The 13,348-nt window shown below is 47.7% G+C and overlaps 1 protein-coding gene across 4 annotated transcripts; it reads right to left on the reverse strand.

Moving 5' to 3' along the window:
- Positions 1-1,538: 1,538 nt before the first annotated feature.
- FKBP1B (FKBP prolyl isomerase 1B) lies at positions 1,539-13,347 on the reverse strand. Of its 4 annotated transcripts, none has more exons than XM_059893526.1 (4): positions 13,310-13,347; positions 7,827-7,874; positions 3,215-3,327; positions 1,539-2,147 (listed from the first exon to the last, which is right to left on the reverse strand). In XM_059893526.1, the coding sequence occupies exons 3-4, from the start codon at positions 3,323-3,325 to the stop codon at positions 2,019-2,021; spliced, it is 240 nt and encodes a 79-aa protein (XP_059749509.1). In that variant the 5' UTR covers positions 3,326-3,327; positions 7,827-7,874; positions 13,310-13,347; the 3' UTR covers positions 1,539-2,018. The 4 variants fall into 4 exon arrangements, with proteins under 4 accessions (XP_059749509.1, XP_059749507.1, XP_059749510.1 ...); XM_059893524.1 differs by lacking the exon at positions 13,310-13,347 and adding an exon at positions 11,734-11,893; XM_059893527.1 differs by lacking the exon at positions 13,310-13,347 and adding an exon at positions 7,985-8,005.
- Position 13,348: the final 1 nt, after the last annotated feature.

Genomic DNA, 13,348 nt, shown 5'->3' on the forward strand with positions numbered 1-13,348 from the left:
CATTCTGAAGGAAACCCCCCAGAAAGGAATGAGTGCAGCACCTTCTGACTGGTCTGGTCCCACTGCAGAGGTGAGCACAGGGACTGGTGATTAAAAGCAAAGCAGTCCCTTTCTCATTTCATTTCCTGCATCTTAAAGCACTGCATCTTCATTAACTCCTCAGTCCTCAGCAGGGGAATACAGCCAGGACTTCTTGGAGACAAAAGGGACACATAAAATAATCAAGATGTTGTGTCCCCATATCACATGTATCATCGTGTGACGTGTTATCAGTGAGTCTATGAAGGAAACTAACAGTACCTGTTACCTGCCCCTCCCTCAGTCTTGAAACAATTCCAAGACATCGCTGACCGAATAACTCTGACTATGGCCAAGAGCTTTTCTCACCCATGCCAACTAAAAGAAAAATCTCTTAGCTACATTGCCACAGGCTCCCCTGACGTACACTAACGCATATCAATAAGCAGGCTGGTTGTAAAACCTAACTGGAAAGTCCTGTAAGTTACAGTAAATGTAGATGAAAATAAGAAGCATATGTGGAAACAAGTTCAAAATCATACATTCTTCTCAGAAGTAATTCCCCACTGTAATGTTAGAGCAAATCTAGATGAAAATAAGCACACATTTATTTTCAAAAGTAACTTCCTAATGTGAGTTAGTGTGTGGCTCTGAGGCCTAACACACCCTCATTTCTTTAGGTGCACAAAATGTACTTTTCCATCTTTTCCAAGAAGGGAGCTCATCCCTCTTATTCTAAGTCCAAATGTAGATTTCATGATTGATCACCTAAAGTGTTCACATCCCACATTTGATTGCTAAACTGTGGGTTTTGAGCACAATGTATTCCTTTAGTTACTCAGAGGGGAATTCTGAGCCTGTGAGGTGAGTGGCAAGTCATAACCTACCTTGTGGGGCTGCTTAGAGGATTGGTGGTAATTTTATTTTAAAATTAGAAAAAATTAAAAATAGAACAAGGCCCAGCAAGTACAATAGGTACGTCGGAGCTACAGGTATCCCCTGCTTTTCAAAAGTTCGCTTCACGGTAATTCACTTTTAGGAAAGACCTACAGGAGTACCTGTTTTTGCTGCACGAAAGAGATCCAGAAAGGATTTTTGCTTTTATGAAAAAAGGAAAAAAGCAAAAATAGCGTTCAGAGCGATTATAGAGGCAGTATGAACCCTGAGCGGTGAAAGTGACACCACCAAGCTCCTTCCCCGAGAACTATACTCAGCATCTCGGCATCAAGCTGTCATAGCTTTGAACTGTGTCTGTGAGCATCTGTGCTTTTATCTCTATTTATTTCATGCATCTGTAAGCAAGATGTGCCCTCAGGTAATTGCTTCTTCCCTTTATACCATTTCAGCTTACAAAAGGCTTCATAGGAATGCTCTACTCTCTACTTTCAGATAGTGGGGGAAACCTGTACTGTATTTATTATCACTCTCCTGGCTACTTCTCCTTTCCACTCTTTTCCCAAGGGCAACTGACTTATGTGGTCCTTAAAGCACTTTCTACCTTCAATAAGGATGGACAGGAATTTGTCAAGCACAGAGCCTTTATTTTTCATATCATTTCCAAAAAGGACATCGTTTAAGTCAGCAGAATTTCCGAGAGAGAAAGTGACAGCAAAGGCAACTGGCTCAAGTCCCTCTGTGTACACCATGTACATTTCATGTCTGAGCACCTTGTGTGTCTGGCTTAAGTAAAGGTAAGGCAGTGTAGATTGTGCGAACAAGAAATCTGTTCTGTGATCAGGAATGGCTACTACACGCATCACGCAAAATGCACAACCTGAAACATTTCAATCTGCAACTGAAGTTTCCTCAAGCAAAGATGCGCGTGAACAATGACGGAACACATACAGAGCAACTTGGGCAGAGAGAATGGATAATGCGTTGGGGCAGTGAGGTTAGCGCACTGATCAAGAGCCCCAAGCAGGAGGAGCCGTCCCAGTGGCAGAGCAGGCTAGGAGGGGGAGCAGCAGCCATCTCCAGCCACCTTCAGTTCCTTCCTGCCTTCACTCTAAGTTGAGCAGCTCCACGTCAAAGATGAGGGTGGCATTGGGAGGGATGACACCGGGGTGGCCCGTGGCTCCATACGCCACATCAGGGGTGCAGGTCAGCTTCGCCCTCTGCCCCAAGCTCATCTAGCAGGGATGGGGGCAGATGGGGAGAGGAGAAAGAGGACCCAGCTTGATTTAAAAGAAAAAAGTAAGATAACTATGGCATTTTCCCAAACCATCCTCATGGTAACTCTGAAGATCTGAGATGAGTTTTATACATGGCACATTGAAGTGATGCTAAGAGTTGTAACAAATGCAGATTGTGCCTCAGACTAACAGAGACTTGACTGCGGGAAAATAACTTCTACAAAGTAGTCTCAAATTCATTCATCCAACAAACACTGCTGCTTATTCAATTACCATATGGCCCAACACTTCTATTTGTTCATAATTTTTCCTTCTTCTTCCAAAGAAGCCTAAAGAGGTGTATAAAGAGCACATGTACATGTACATGCTCAAGTAGGTGATAGAAGCAGTTCATTAGAGAGATTTAGAGATTAGAGGCCACAGCAAGGAGCATCACATGACTTCACAGAGCAAAGAAGAAGAGTTTGAACCAGGGCTCATCACAGCAGTCCTCAAGAACTTGTCTGGCATTAGTGGGATAACTGGTGAAATTTTAATAATCAATTTAAAAATTTTGAATAACCAACTCAAAAATTTGAATAGATTGGTTAATAGTATTGTATCAATGTTAATGTCCTGGTTTTCATCACTGTACTATGGTTATGTAAAACATTAACATTTGGGGAAGCTGGGTAAAGAGTATATGGGAACTGTACTTTACCTGCAATGTTTTTGCAAGTCTGAAATTGGGTTTTTTTTTTTAAGTTAAAAAAAAAAATCACCTTGGCCTACCCCACCCCAACTCTTCTGCTGCCTCAGTCCCAAACAGCTGGTAGCTCACAGGCTTGCTCAGAACTAGCTGGGGAGATGTGCTTGGGATGAGAGCCCCCAGTGACAGAAAGGAGTCATGCTGGCAACTAAAAGGGTGGGGACACAAAGCCAGAATTGAAACTAGGTGGCATCGCCATGCCCTGACAGTGGAGTCAAAGCAGTAGTGGTCTGTGATAGGGTGAGGGTGGAGGGCAGAGTGCCGAGCCCAGACCCCCAGCTCCTCAAATCCCCCTTAACAAGGATCCTCATCCTACCTGGGCTGCGCCCTCTTCGAAACCCTTGATGACTTCCTGTTTGCCAATTCTGAACTTGAAAGGTTTGTTTCTGTCTCTGGATGAATCGAATTTCTTCCCATTTTGGAGCATTCCTGTGAAAACAAGGATAGGGTGGAAAAGAACTGTGGTCATGAGCTAACTCCCAGTTCAGGTTCAACATGTCTAAAATGGAATTCCTATTCTGTACAAACCTTCTGTCTTTCAGTCCTCCCCATCCGTCCTGTTGGCCAAGCAAGAAACCTGGATGCTTCCACATACAGCCTATCACTAAGTCCTACATATCTTTGGAGTCCAGCTCTTTTCTCCATTTCTATTACCACCACCCTGTGTCCTCATCAAGCCACCATCATATCTCACCTGTGTACAGGAACCAACTCTAACTGGTCTTTTTGCTCTGTTCTTACTCCTCCATTCCATTCTCCATACTGTACCCAGAATGATTTTTTTTTTTTTAAACACATACCTGATCCTATTACTCCCTTGCTTAAAATACTTCAGTAACTCCCCAGAGGCAGAATCCAAATGCCTACATTGTATCCAGGCACTTTAAGATCTAGGTACTGTCTGCCTGATAACCTTCTCTCTGCCCTCCCCTTCCTTCCCTTCCCTGCCCTATTCAGGTCTCAAGTACTTCTGCACATTGCAACTTTTATCATGGAGCTGCCTCAACCTGAAGGTCTGTTTTCCCAGGCATTTCATCCTCAGGCTGAGTCCGCACCTGGTCTGCCCAAGGTTCCCCCAACATGCAAAACCCAAAGGTCATATCATCCTTTAGTACAGTGAACTGTAACTGTAAAGTGACCCAGCCAGGGACCTCCCTGGTGGTCCAATGGTCAAGAATCCACCTTCCAATGCAGGGGACACGGGTTCGATCCCTCGTTGGGGAACTAAGATCCCACATGCCGCGGGGCAACTAAGCCCATGCACCGCAACAAGAGAGCCCGCGTGCCGCAACTACAGAGCCCATGTGCTCTGGAGCCTGCGTGCCACAACTAGAGAGCCCATGAGCTGCTGCAACTACTGAGCCTGCGTGCTCTAGAGCCTGTGCGTACCACAACTAGAGAGAAGCCTGTGTGCCGCAATGAAAGATCCCGCGTGCCGCAACTAAGACCCGACACAACCAAAAATAAATAAGTAAATAAAATTTTTTTTAAAAAGTGACCCAGCCAGTCAGTGGTGGCCTCCAGACCTCATACAAAAGAGATATGTGAACCCAGAACACCCCGAGTGTTGTCTTAGCAGTTTGGAGCATCTCTCAGCCTCCAGCTGCAAATACCTTGTCATCCCTGATGTACATGTGTTGTCTCAGTCCAGCTGCCTAAGACCCAAGAGCTGCTTTTCTATTTTCTGTTCTTACTGGTGTCTCTAGTTCAAAGATCAGACATTCTATAAATGATGCTATTCCATGACTTCTTGTGGCCCCTGGACCACAACAGAAGGCAATTTGGGACCAGAGAAAGGCCTAGCCTGTAAGTTCAGAGACTGGACTCTGACTTCACTCGGACACTAACTCATTGTGTGAAGTGAGGCAAATTACTTCCTCTCTCATGGCCTCAGATTTGCCATGTGTAACATGAAAGGTCTGGGCCTGCTCAGTGTCTGAGCATCTGTGATTCCACTTCCTAATTTCTACAACATAAATGTATACAAGAGACATTCTTATTTACCTATTTTCTGGGCAGAATAAATTGTGCTCTTGCCCTGGGTACTAAATCAGGCAAAGAAGAGAACCCTATCGCTACACAGAGATGCACACAGATGGATACTTCTGTATCAAATATAGGAGATTAAATACAAACTCATGCATACACACAGGTTGCTAAGATATTCAGAGATGCGCATGCATGCTCACATGCATATATGCATAGACCCTCAGAAGAAAACCCCGATGACCAGATGCTAGGAAAATATTTAGAAACACAGATATAATACATTCACACAGACACATACTTGTACAATACACATATGGATATGTGCACACACACATTCACACATTCCATTTAAAGACTGATTTGCTCACTCCCCAATTTCTTCAGGTTTCATATGACTTAATCCACTTCAGACCATATACTGTTATCTACTGCTGCAGGTTCATCCAAAACCATGCAGTCCAGAAACAGACCCACAGATACATGGTGACCTGATTTGACAAAGGTGCCACTGAATGCAATGGATAAAGGATGATTTTTTTTTATTAATGTTGCTGGATTGACTGTATATGCATATGGGGGAAAATGAAACGTCAAAGTGAACCCCTATTTCACCCACACATAAAAATCAATTCCAGATGAATCACAGACCTAAATATGAAAGATAAAATAATAAAGCTTCTATAAAATAATAAATAGAAGAACATCTTCATGACCTAGGGATAGACAAAGATTTCTGAACTGTACTAACTATAAAAGAAAAGACTGATATGTAGGACTTCATTAAAATTAAGAATTCTGTTCAAAAGATGCCAATAAAGGAGTAAAAAGGCAAGCCATAGCATGGGAGATGTCTGGAATAGGTGTAACCAACAAAGCACTCATATCCAGGATACAGATGAACTCCTACAAATCAATAAGAAAAAGAGAGACCACCAAATTTTTTTTTTTAAGTGGACAAAATTTGGGCGAACTAACAAGGATATCCAAATGGTCAGGAAGCACATGAAAAGGTACTCAGCTTCATTAATCATCAGGGCTGTGCATGTCAAAACCGCCAGGGCAGGCCAAAAACAAAACAAAAACCTGACAACACCAAGTGTTGATGAGGATGTAGAACTGGAATGCTCAGACATTGCTGGTATCAGTGGAAACTGGCACAACTACTTTGGAAAGCTGTTTGGCAGGATCTGCTACATCTGAGCATAGGTATAACCCTGTGCCCCGGCAATTCCGCTTCTGCATATATATAGCCGATCAGAATGTCTACACGTGTGCACCAAAAAGCATCACAACTCATAATAGCTAAAAACTAACAACAATCTAAATGTTCATCTACTGTAGAAACAATAAATTGCAATATATTCATACAATGACTTGTACAGGAATAAAAAAGAGCAAACTACTCTGGATAAATCTCACAGATATAAAAAGTGAAAAAAGTGACATAATGAGTGAAATAAGCCAAACACAAAAGAGGACATACTCTACAATTCCATTTATATGAAGTTCAAAAACAGGTGAAATCAATCCACAGGGACAAAAAGTTAGAATGCTGTTTACCTTTAGGGAGGTGTAATGACTGGGAAGAGGCAAGAGGGGGAGTCCTGGGGGTGCTGGAAATGTCTGTTGATCTGGGGGGTGGTTACATAAGTGTGATCACTTTAGAAAAATTTCATCGAGCTGTACATCTTAGAGTTATATTCTCTACTGTATTTATATATAATAAAAAAGTTTACCAAAAAGTCCCATACAGCCTCCTGCTGGGTTTGATGAGACAGTCCCTCCCCAGAGCAGAGCCACTCATGGGTGATGTCAGTGTTTAATGCACATTGCCTCCTGTCTGTATGTATTGTGAAAGGTCTTTGCAAAAGGATGTTGTGGTTTGAGTAACTTGACGAGGACTGGTCTGTCTGCAACATGTAGACAGATAAATCAATTACACAGGTCAGAGGCCCCAGAAGACTCATGGTAATTAGGCCACATCACCAGGAGATAAAACACAGCTCCAGCCCACTGACATCAGCGACCGGCAACACAGCTGTTGAGAAATACCCACACTGTCTGCCTAGAATCAACCTGGCACTTCACACTGGCCCAGAGAACTGCTAAAATTGGCCCCGTCTGACTATGTCCTAGGAATTAAACTGGCCTTGCTGTCTGCTAAGTGGCCGTCACCAAGTTTGCCACGTTGGGAAGCAGGTCACAAGGCAGAGCACTCAACCCCCGGAACATACATCTGCTTGTAATCTTCCCGCCAGCGGTCCTCAGGATCTCAGCCCACCTGGCCTTCCAGGGCAGATCATCCAAGAGGGCTCAGCAGAGGCGGGGCCTGCTCTGGCCGCACAGCACCCTGACACAGCCACTGCCACCCGCGCCTCGCACTGCGTCAGAGCCTCCAGTTGACTTCCTGCCCTCCCACACCCCCCCAGCCCAATGAAGGTAGGGATCCTCTGGTTTCATTTTTGTGCCCCTACTGCTCAGCACAGCATCTCACACACAGTAGGTGATCAATAACAGGCTGAATTGAATAGTCTGTTTCTGAAAAAAGAAAGGGAATTCTCAGGAAGCTGACCTCCTCTGCTCTAATAACACTGTAAGATGAAAAGGGAGTCTGCAGGGAGGGTCAGGGCTCTCAGAGCTGTAAGAGGAATTTCCAAGTATCGGACAGCACCAGGAGGGCCAGGGCTCCACCCTGCCTGCAACAGACAGAAGGGGAATGGAGGTGGTATAAGAGGGCAGGGGTTAACCTTGCAAGCCCCCTTTCTCATTCCCTCAAGGCTGGCTGGGAGGAGTTGGGGATAGCTGGTCAGAGGGAGACTTGGCTGCCTTGGGCTCTGGGCCTGGTCTGGGGGAGCTGATACCTCTGGAGAGGAGTATCAGAGGAGAGACCTGCCTGGGGAGGGGCAGGTCTGGATGAGGGCTCAGGGAGTGAAGCCTACCTGTGTAGTGCACCACACACGTCTGGCCCTTCTTGGGGAATGTCCTTCCTGCAAGGAGACATGAGGATAGATGAATGAACAGCGCATTGGAGAAAGTCGCCTGGGACATTTCAGGTGTGATTGTGACCAACAGCTCTGGCCCACATTCCCCTCCATACCATGGAGATGCCCATGGTTCCAGTTCTGGCTCTGTGCTTTGTACGAGCCAGATTAGTCACTTTACTTCTCCGGCCTTGATTTGAACTTTATTTCCTTGGGTTCCACAACTCCACTCTCTCCTGGTCCTTTTCCTTTCTTTGATTGCTCTTTTTACTTTCCTTCGTCCATTCCACGAACATTTCTGACAGCCTACTCTCTGCCAGGCCTGGACTAGATTCCAGAGACACAGAGAAATCTATGAACTCACGATGAGGTTAGGGAAACAGACACACAAATAATAGATTATAATGCAGGGTGATGACTGTGCACAAGGATGAATAAACACAATCATTCACAAATATTTACAGAATACCTGCTGTGTGCAAGGCCTGGGCCTGATCTCGGGATACACCAGTGAATTATACAGACAAGATCCCTACTCTTTTGGAGTTTACATTCTACTGGAGGGAGACAAACAATACTCAGATAAACAAGACAATATAGATTGTGGTAAGTTCTCTAAAGAAAATAAACACAATGATAAATTACAGAGAGATACAGTGGGACAGGCCATTTTAGAATGGGTGGTCCAGGACAGCCTTTCAGGGAAGATAACATTTCAGCTGAGACTTGAAGGATGAGCAATACGCTGGGAAAAGCACTGCAGGAAGAGGGAGCAGCAAGCACACAAACCGTGAGGCAGAAAAGGATCAGTGCATTTACAAGACAGTAAGGAGCCTAGATGACTGGAAAGAAGGGAAGGAGGTGGAGACAAGTGGGAAAGAGCCAGATCATACAGGGCCTTGCAGAGCTGGATTTAATTCTAAGTGCAACAGGAAGGCATTGGAGGTTTTAAGCAAGAGAATGACATAATCTGAATTAAGATTTTATAAGATCATTCTGGCTGCTGTGTGTAGGATGGACAGTTAGGCGCCTGTTGCAATAATTCAGACAGAAAATCAATGATGGCTTGAATTAAAGTGGTTGGCAGCAGAGAAGAGAGTAAAATAGATTGGAAATATACTTTGGAATTGGAGCTGACAGGGCATGCTAATGGCGTGGAGATGGGGTCCAGGATGAGAGAGAAGGAGAAAACAACCACGATGCTTAGGTTTTAGGTTTGGGCGACTAGAAGGATGGAGGAGCTGATTCCTGAGATGGGGAAGACTGATGAGGAACAGATTTGTGCAGGTGGCAATCTTAAGATGCCTCTTAGACATGTGAATTTGTACTACAAGTAGACAGATGGAGAGTCTGCACTGGAGGTATAAATTTGAGTGGGATTTAAAGCCTTGTGAGGGCTAAGAGCTGAGCCAACATTTTAGATGGGGGCCCTTGGGAGGGAGCAACTAACTGAGCAGCAGGGAAAGTATCAGAGAGGAGATAATGGTTAAACTGGGTCTTAAAAGATGAGTAGTTTACCAAGGAAGTAAGGGAGATAATTTGGGAAGAGTGAACCACATGTTCAAAGGCTTCAAATCGAGCAGTAGTGGGAGCCCGTCTGGTTCCCTGCTGTAATCCTAGGGTCTAGCACACAGTATATGCTCAATAAATATTTGCAGAATGACTGGTGTGTTTAACAACAGGCAGACAGCTCGATAAAGCCGGAGGAAAAGTTGGTGGTGGGGGTAGGTACTGGTAGTAAGAGATGAGGCTCTAGCGTGGAAGGTAACAGGAGGCTGTATCACTGTCTGCCTGGAGAAAAAGGAAGATTAATTAAAACGTTTTATGCCCAGGGAGGGGCATGGTCAAATATGCATTTTAAAGAGTGCTCAGGGCTTCCCTGGTGGCGCAGTGGTTGAGAGTCTGCCTGCCAATGCAGGGGACACGGGTTCGAGCCCTGGTCTGGGAAGATCCCGCGTGCCGCGGAGCAGCTAGGCCCGTGCGCCACAATTACTGAGCCTGCGCGTCTGGAGCCTGTGCTCTGCAACAAGAGAGGCCGCGATAGTGAGAGGCCCGCGCACCGCGATGAAGAGAGGCCCCCACTCGCCGCAACTAGAGAAAGCCCTCGCACAGAAATGAAGACCCAGCACAGCCAAAATAAATAAATAAATTAATTAAAAAAAAAAAAAAAAAGAGTGCTCAGGCTGTGGTGGGGAAAATGGTGAGGGTAAGGTGGGAGGCCAGATGAAAGGCCAGGAGGTGAGAATGGAGGTGGGGAGACCAGTTTAGAGACTGTGCAGAAATCCAGGTGAGACATGATGGTGGCCTGAACTAGGGCAGGGGCTGAGGAGATGGAGCCTTAGAGATATTCAGCAGGAGAACTTGGCAGGATTTGGAGTGGGCTCCACCAAGGCAGGCATCCCCAGCACTGCAGCGTAGTCGTTGAAATATTAATTGATACATTGCCCCTCTGGGTTATAGCATGGTAGCTGGCCCTTTTGTGCTTTCTTGACTCAGGGGTTTAGAATGAGCTAAAAGCAGAAGGCCAAAGTTCCTCCAGGCTTTCCCTAAAAATCTGATCCCCCTTCAAGAGAAAATGCCCCTTGTCTAGCCAGGGAGGGAGGATAAGGAGAGAAAACTCTACAGGCTTCTTTGAACCAGGGAAAGGAGAAGAGGCCTGGAGGCCACTGGCAGAACTCTATGGCAGTGCCCCGGGGGTAAAAAGGCCTCAGGGAGATGCTTCCTGGGATGCAGCACCATGGTTCCCAGCATGGAAAAAGAAGCCTGTAGCCCATGGGTGATCCAAGGTTGTGGCTGGGACTTCTAGGGACCACTGCTTTTCAATAAGGAGGGTGGCCAGGAAGCAAGAGTCCCTCCAGTTTCCTGGGGGTGGGGGAGTGTCAATAATGTCTGACATGCAGTTTGCCTGTCAAATCCTGCAGAAATTTGGGCTCCAGTCTGAATTAAGGTTGGTTTAAGAAATAAAGAAATAGCTACTCCTGGCACATCCAAACTCAATTACAGAAGGGTGATGCCTGTAATGTCTGGCTTGGGAAAGTGACTGGTGCCAATCCTGAGGCAGGAAACAAGGGAACACAGAGCAGTGCTAGGGAGTGGGGAAGACCAGGAGCATGAGTTCTGTTTTGGACTTGCTGACTTTGAGGGATCCTTGGGATGTCCAGATAGAGGCTGAGCAGCAGCTGGATAAATGGGCCACCTGGAACTCAGATTGGAGGCCTGAGCTGGAGGCTTAAGTTTGAAGACCATCGGTTTGCAGCCCATAATGAAAGCCACGGGAATGTACAGGATGGCCGGAGAGGCTGAGTGGGGCAGGGAGGATAAAGCAAGATGCAGAGGCAGTGGAAGAAGCGCTCCTCCATTCCCAGACTGGCTCGGTCCCTACAGCGTCTCAACGCCCAGATCGCAGGGCGCCGCCCAACCAGAGGCCGGGAGGCGGGCGCGTTAGAAGGGGGCTGCCCCGAGCAGAAGAGACCCCAAAGCATTTCCTTTCCCCTGTTTCCAGAGCTCACCCAGCAGGGCAGGGAAAGCGGAGCTAAAACACGGCCCTAGGAAATCAGGAGTAGCGGATAACCGAGCGGTTCCAGCCGCGGGCAGGGGCAGCCCGAGGCCCCCGGGGCGGTGGCGGGCCGCAGACCCCAGCCTCCCAGCCGCCGCCTTCGTTCCTCTAGGTGAGCAGGCGCGTAAGGGGATGGCGAAGGATGTGTGCTAGACATCCAACAGTCCCATCTAGGGTCTTCTCCCGCCTCCCCCATCCTAGGCCAGCTCTCCCTGTTCAGCACCCTCCGCGCCACCTCGGAATCGGACCCCCGCCCGCCGGGCTCCGCCCCGAGACCCCTCCTCCTCCCCCTGCTCCGCCACCCGGTACCGTCTCCCGGGGAGATGGTCTCGATCTCCACGCCCATCGCGGTCCCACTGGCCCCGCCTCCGAGGGTCCCCGCTGTTTCCCCGACCCCGGCTCGGCTCCGGCCCTGGCCCGCTGGCGCTCCGGCTCGCCACCCCGCCGCCACTGCAGAGTCGGAGGAGGTGCGGCTGGAGTCGGGACCTGCGCGGGGAGGGGCCACCGGGAAGGGGGCGGCGGGGCGGAGCGGCGCGGAAAGGTGGGGTCGACCGGGGCGGGGCTCGGGGGAAGGGACCCTGGCGCGGCTGCTCGGGAGCTTGACCAGGCTATTGCGGGAGGCATGCAGACACTCGTGCATCCACCCACCCATCTATCCATCCATTCATCCATCCATCCGTTCAACACATATTTATCTAGCACCTACTCTGTGTTAAGCTGGGGTGAGGGGGGCCGGTCAACTCGGTCTCACAGACTTGGGGGAGAAGGCCGGCAACTAAACCAACACTTTCATTAACTGCGTTCACTGCCATAGCGTTCAGAGCGTCATGGAAGCACCAGAGAGGTACCCACCCCAGCTAGGCTGTCCGAATCTGCAGGGGCAAGCTGAGGGGTGGAGGCGGGGGGTGGAGGAGAAGCGAGTAATTACTGACTCTCCCCCGCTCCCCCAAACCACTGTTCTCCCTCCTGCGTAGTTCTGAGCTACGCACAGGTGGACTCCCACCTTTCAAGGCAGAGAACTGTGCCCTGGGGATACCGGCTGAATTAAGACAGAATTGCTGTCCTCGAGGAACTGAATCTGTGATGGGCAGGGACACAAACAGTTACGGCGTGGAATGATTTAAGTTGTGGGATAAATGAATGAATGAATGAGTTCTACCAGACCCTTCACCTCCACCCAAAGGAAACACAAGAATCTGGAAAGGTATTTTTTGGAGAAGGTAACATTTGTTTGAAAAATGAATGGGACTGTCTCTCTCTTTTTCTCATTCTTCATGCATTGTTGCAAAAATTGATATGAAGCTATGATTCTTCCAGCTATGGTGCTGGAAGATAGGCAGGGGGAGAAAAGCCTGAGCAAAGTAGAGTGGGCCCTAGAGGTGTTCTTCTCCCTCTCTCCCAGATGGTCGGGGCAGAAACTTCAGGTTATCAGCATCGCTGAAGGAGGGCTGGCTGTGTGTTCAAGAAACATGATGCTCAACTGTACTGTGAGGGTCAGTATCTGAAATTCCCCATGGGCGGCCCCAAGGCGTGGCCCAGAGTCTCCCAGGGGTATAGCCGGTCTTAAGCCTAGTGACGCACTAGCTTCTTGAACTGTGGCCATGGTCAGGCACTTTTGGGGTAAGTGTAGAATAACGGTTTGTAATTAGCACAGGTCCCTGGAACGGCTTCAGTATTTTGTGTACGGAAAATAACATTTTTCTGAGGAGATTTTATCTTATTTTAGAGGTCCTCGACTCCTTCCCCCCACAACCCCCGCACCCCTAAAAAGGTTAAGAAGCCGTGCTGACTCTAGGGCTCCCGGACTCCTTCTTAGACTAAGAGAACCGATGAGAAGTGGGGGAAGGCGCTACACCTTTCAAGGGAGAAATTGTAGCAGGCTTACCTTCCGTGGCGTTTCACGGGGAATACAACTCCCAGAGGT

The sequence above is a fragment of the Balaenoptera ricei genome, chromosome 13 (assembly GCF_028023285.1).
Source record: "Balaenoptera ricei isolate mBalRic1 chromosome 13, mBalRic1.hap2, whole genome shotgun sequence".
Taxonomy (NCBI): domain Eukaryota; kingdom Metazoa; phylum Chordata; class Mammalia; order Artiodactyla; family Balaenopteridae; genus Balaenoptera; species Balaenoptera ricei.

Bases quoted from the DNA above. Each gene is read 5' to 3' on its own strand.
- FKBP1B (XM_059893524.1), bottom strand. From the start codon at position 11,770: ATGGGCGTGGAGATCGAGACCATCTCCCCGGGAGACG. The intron at 7,875-11,733 runs GTACCGGGTGGC...GTCTCCTTGCAG, and splicing joins GACCATCTCCCCGGGAGACG to GAAGGACATTCCCCAAGAAG. The intron at 2,148-3,214 runs GTAGGATGAGGA...CATCCCTGCTAG, and splicing joins TCGAAGAGGGCGCAGCCCAG to ATGAGCTTGGGGCAGAGGGC.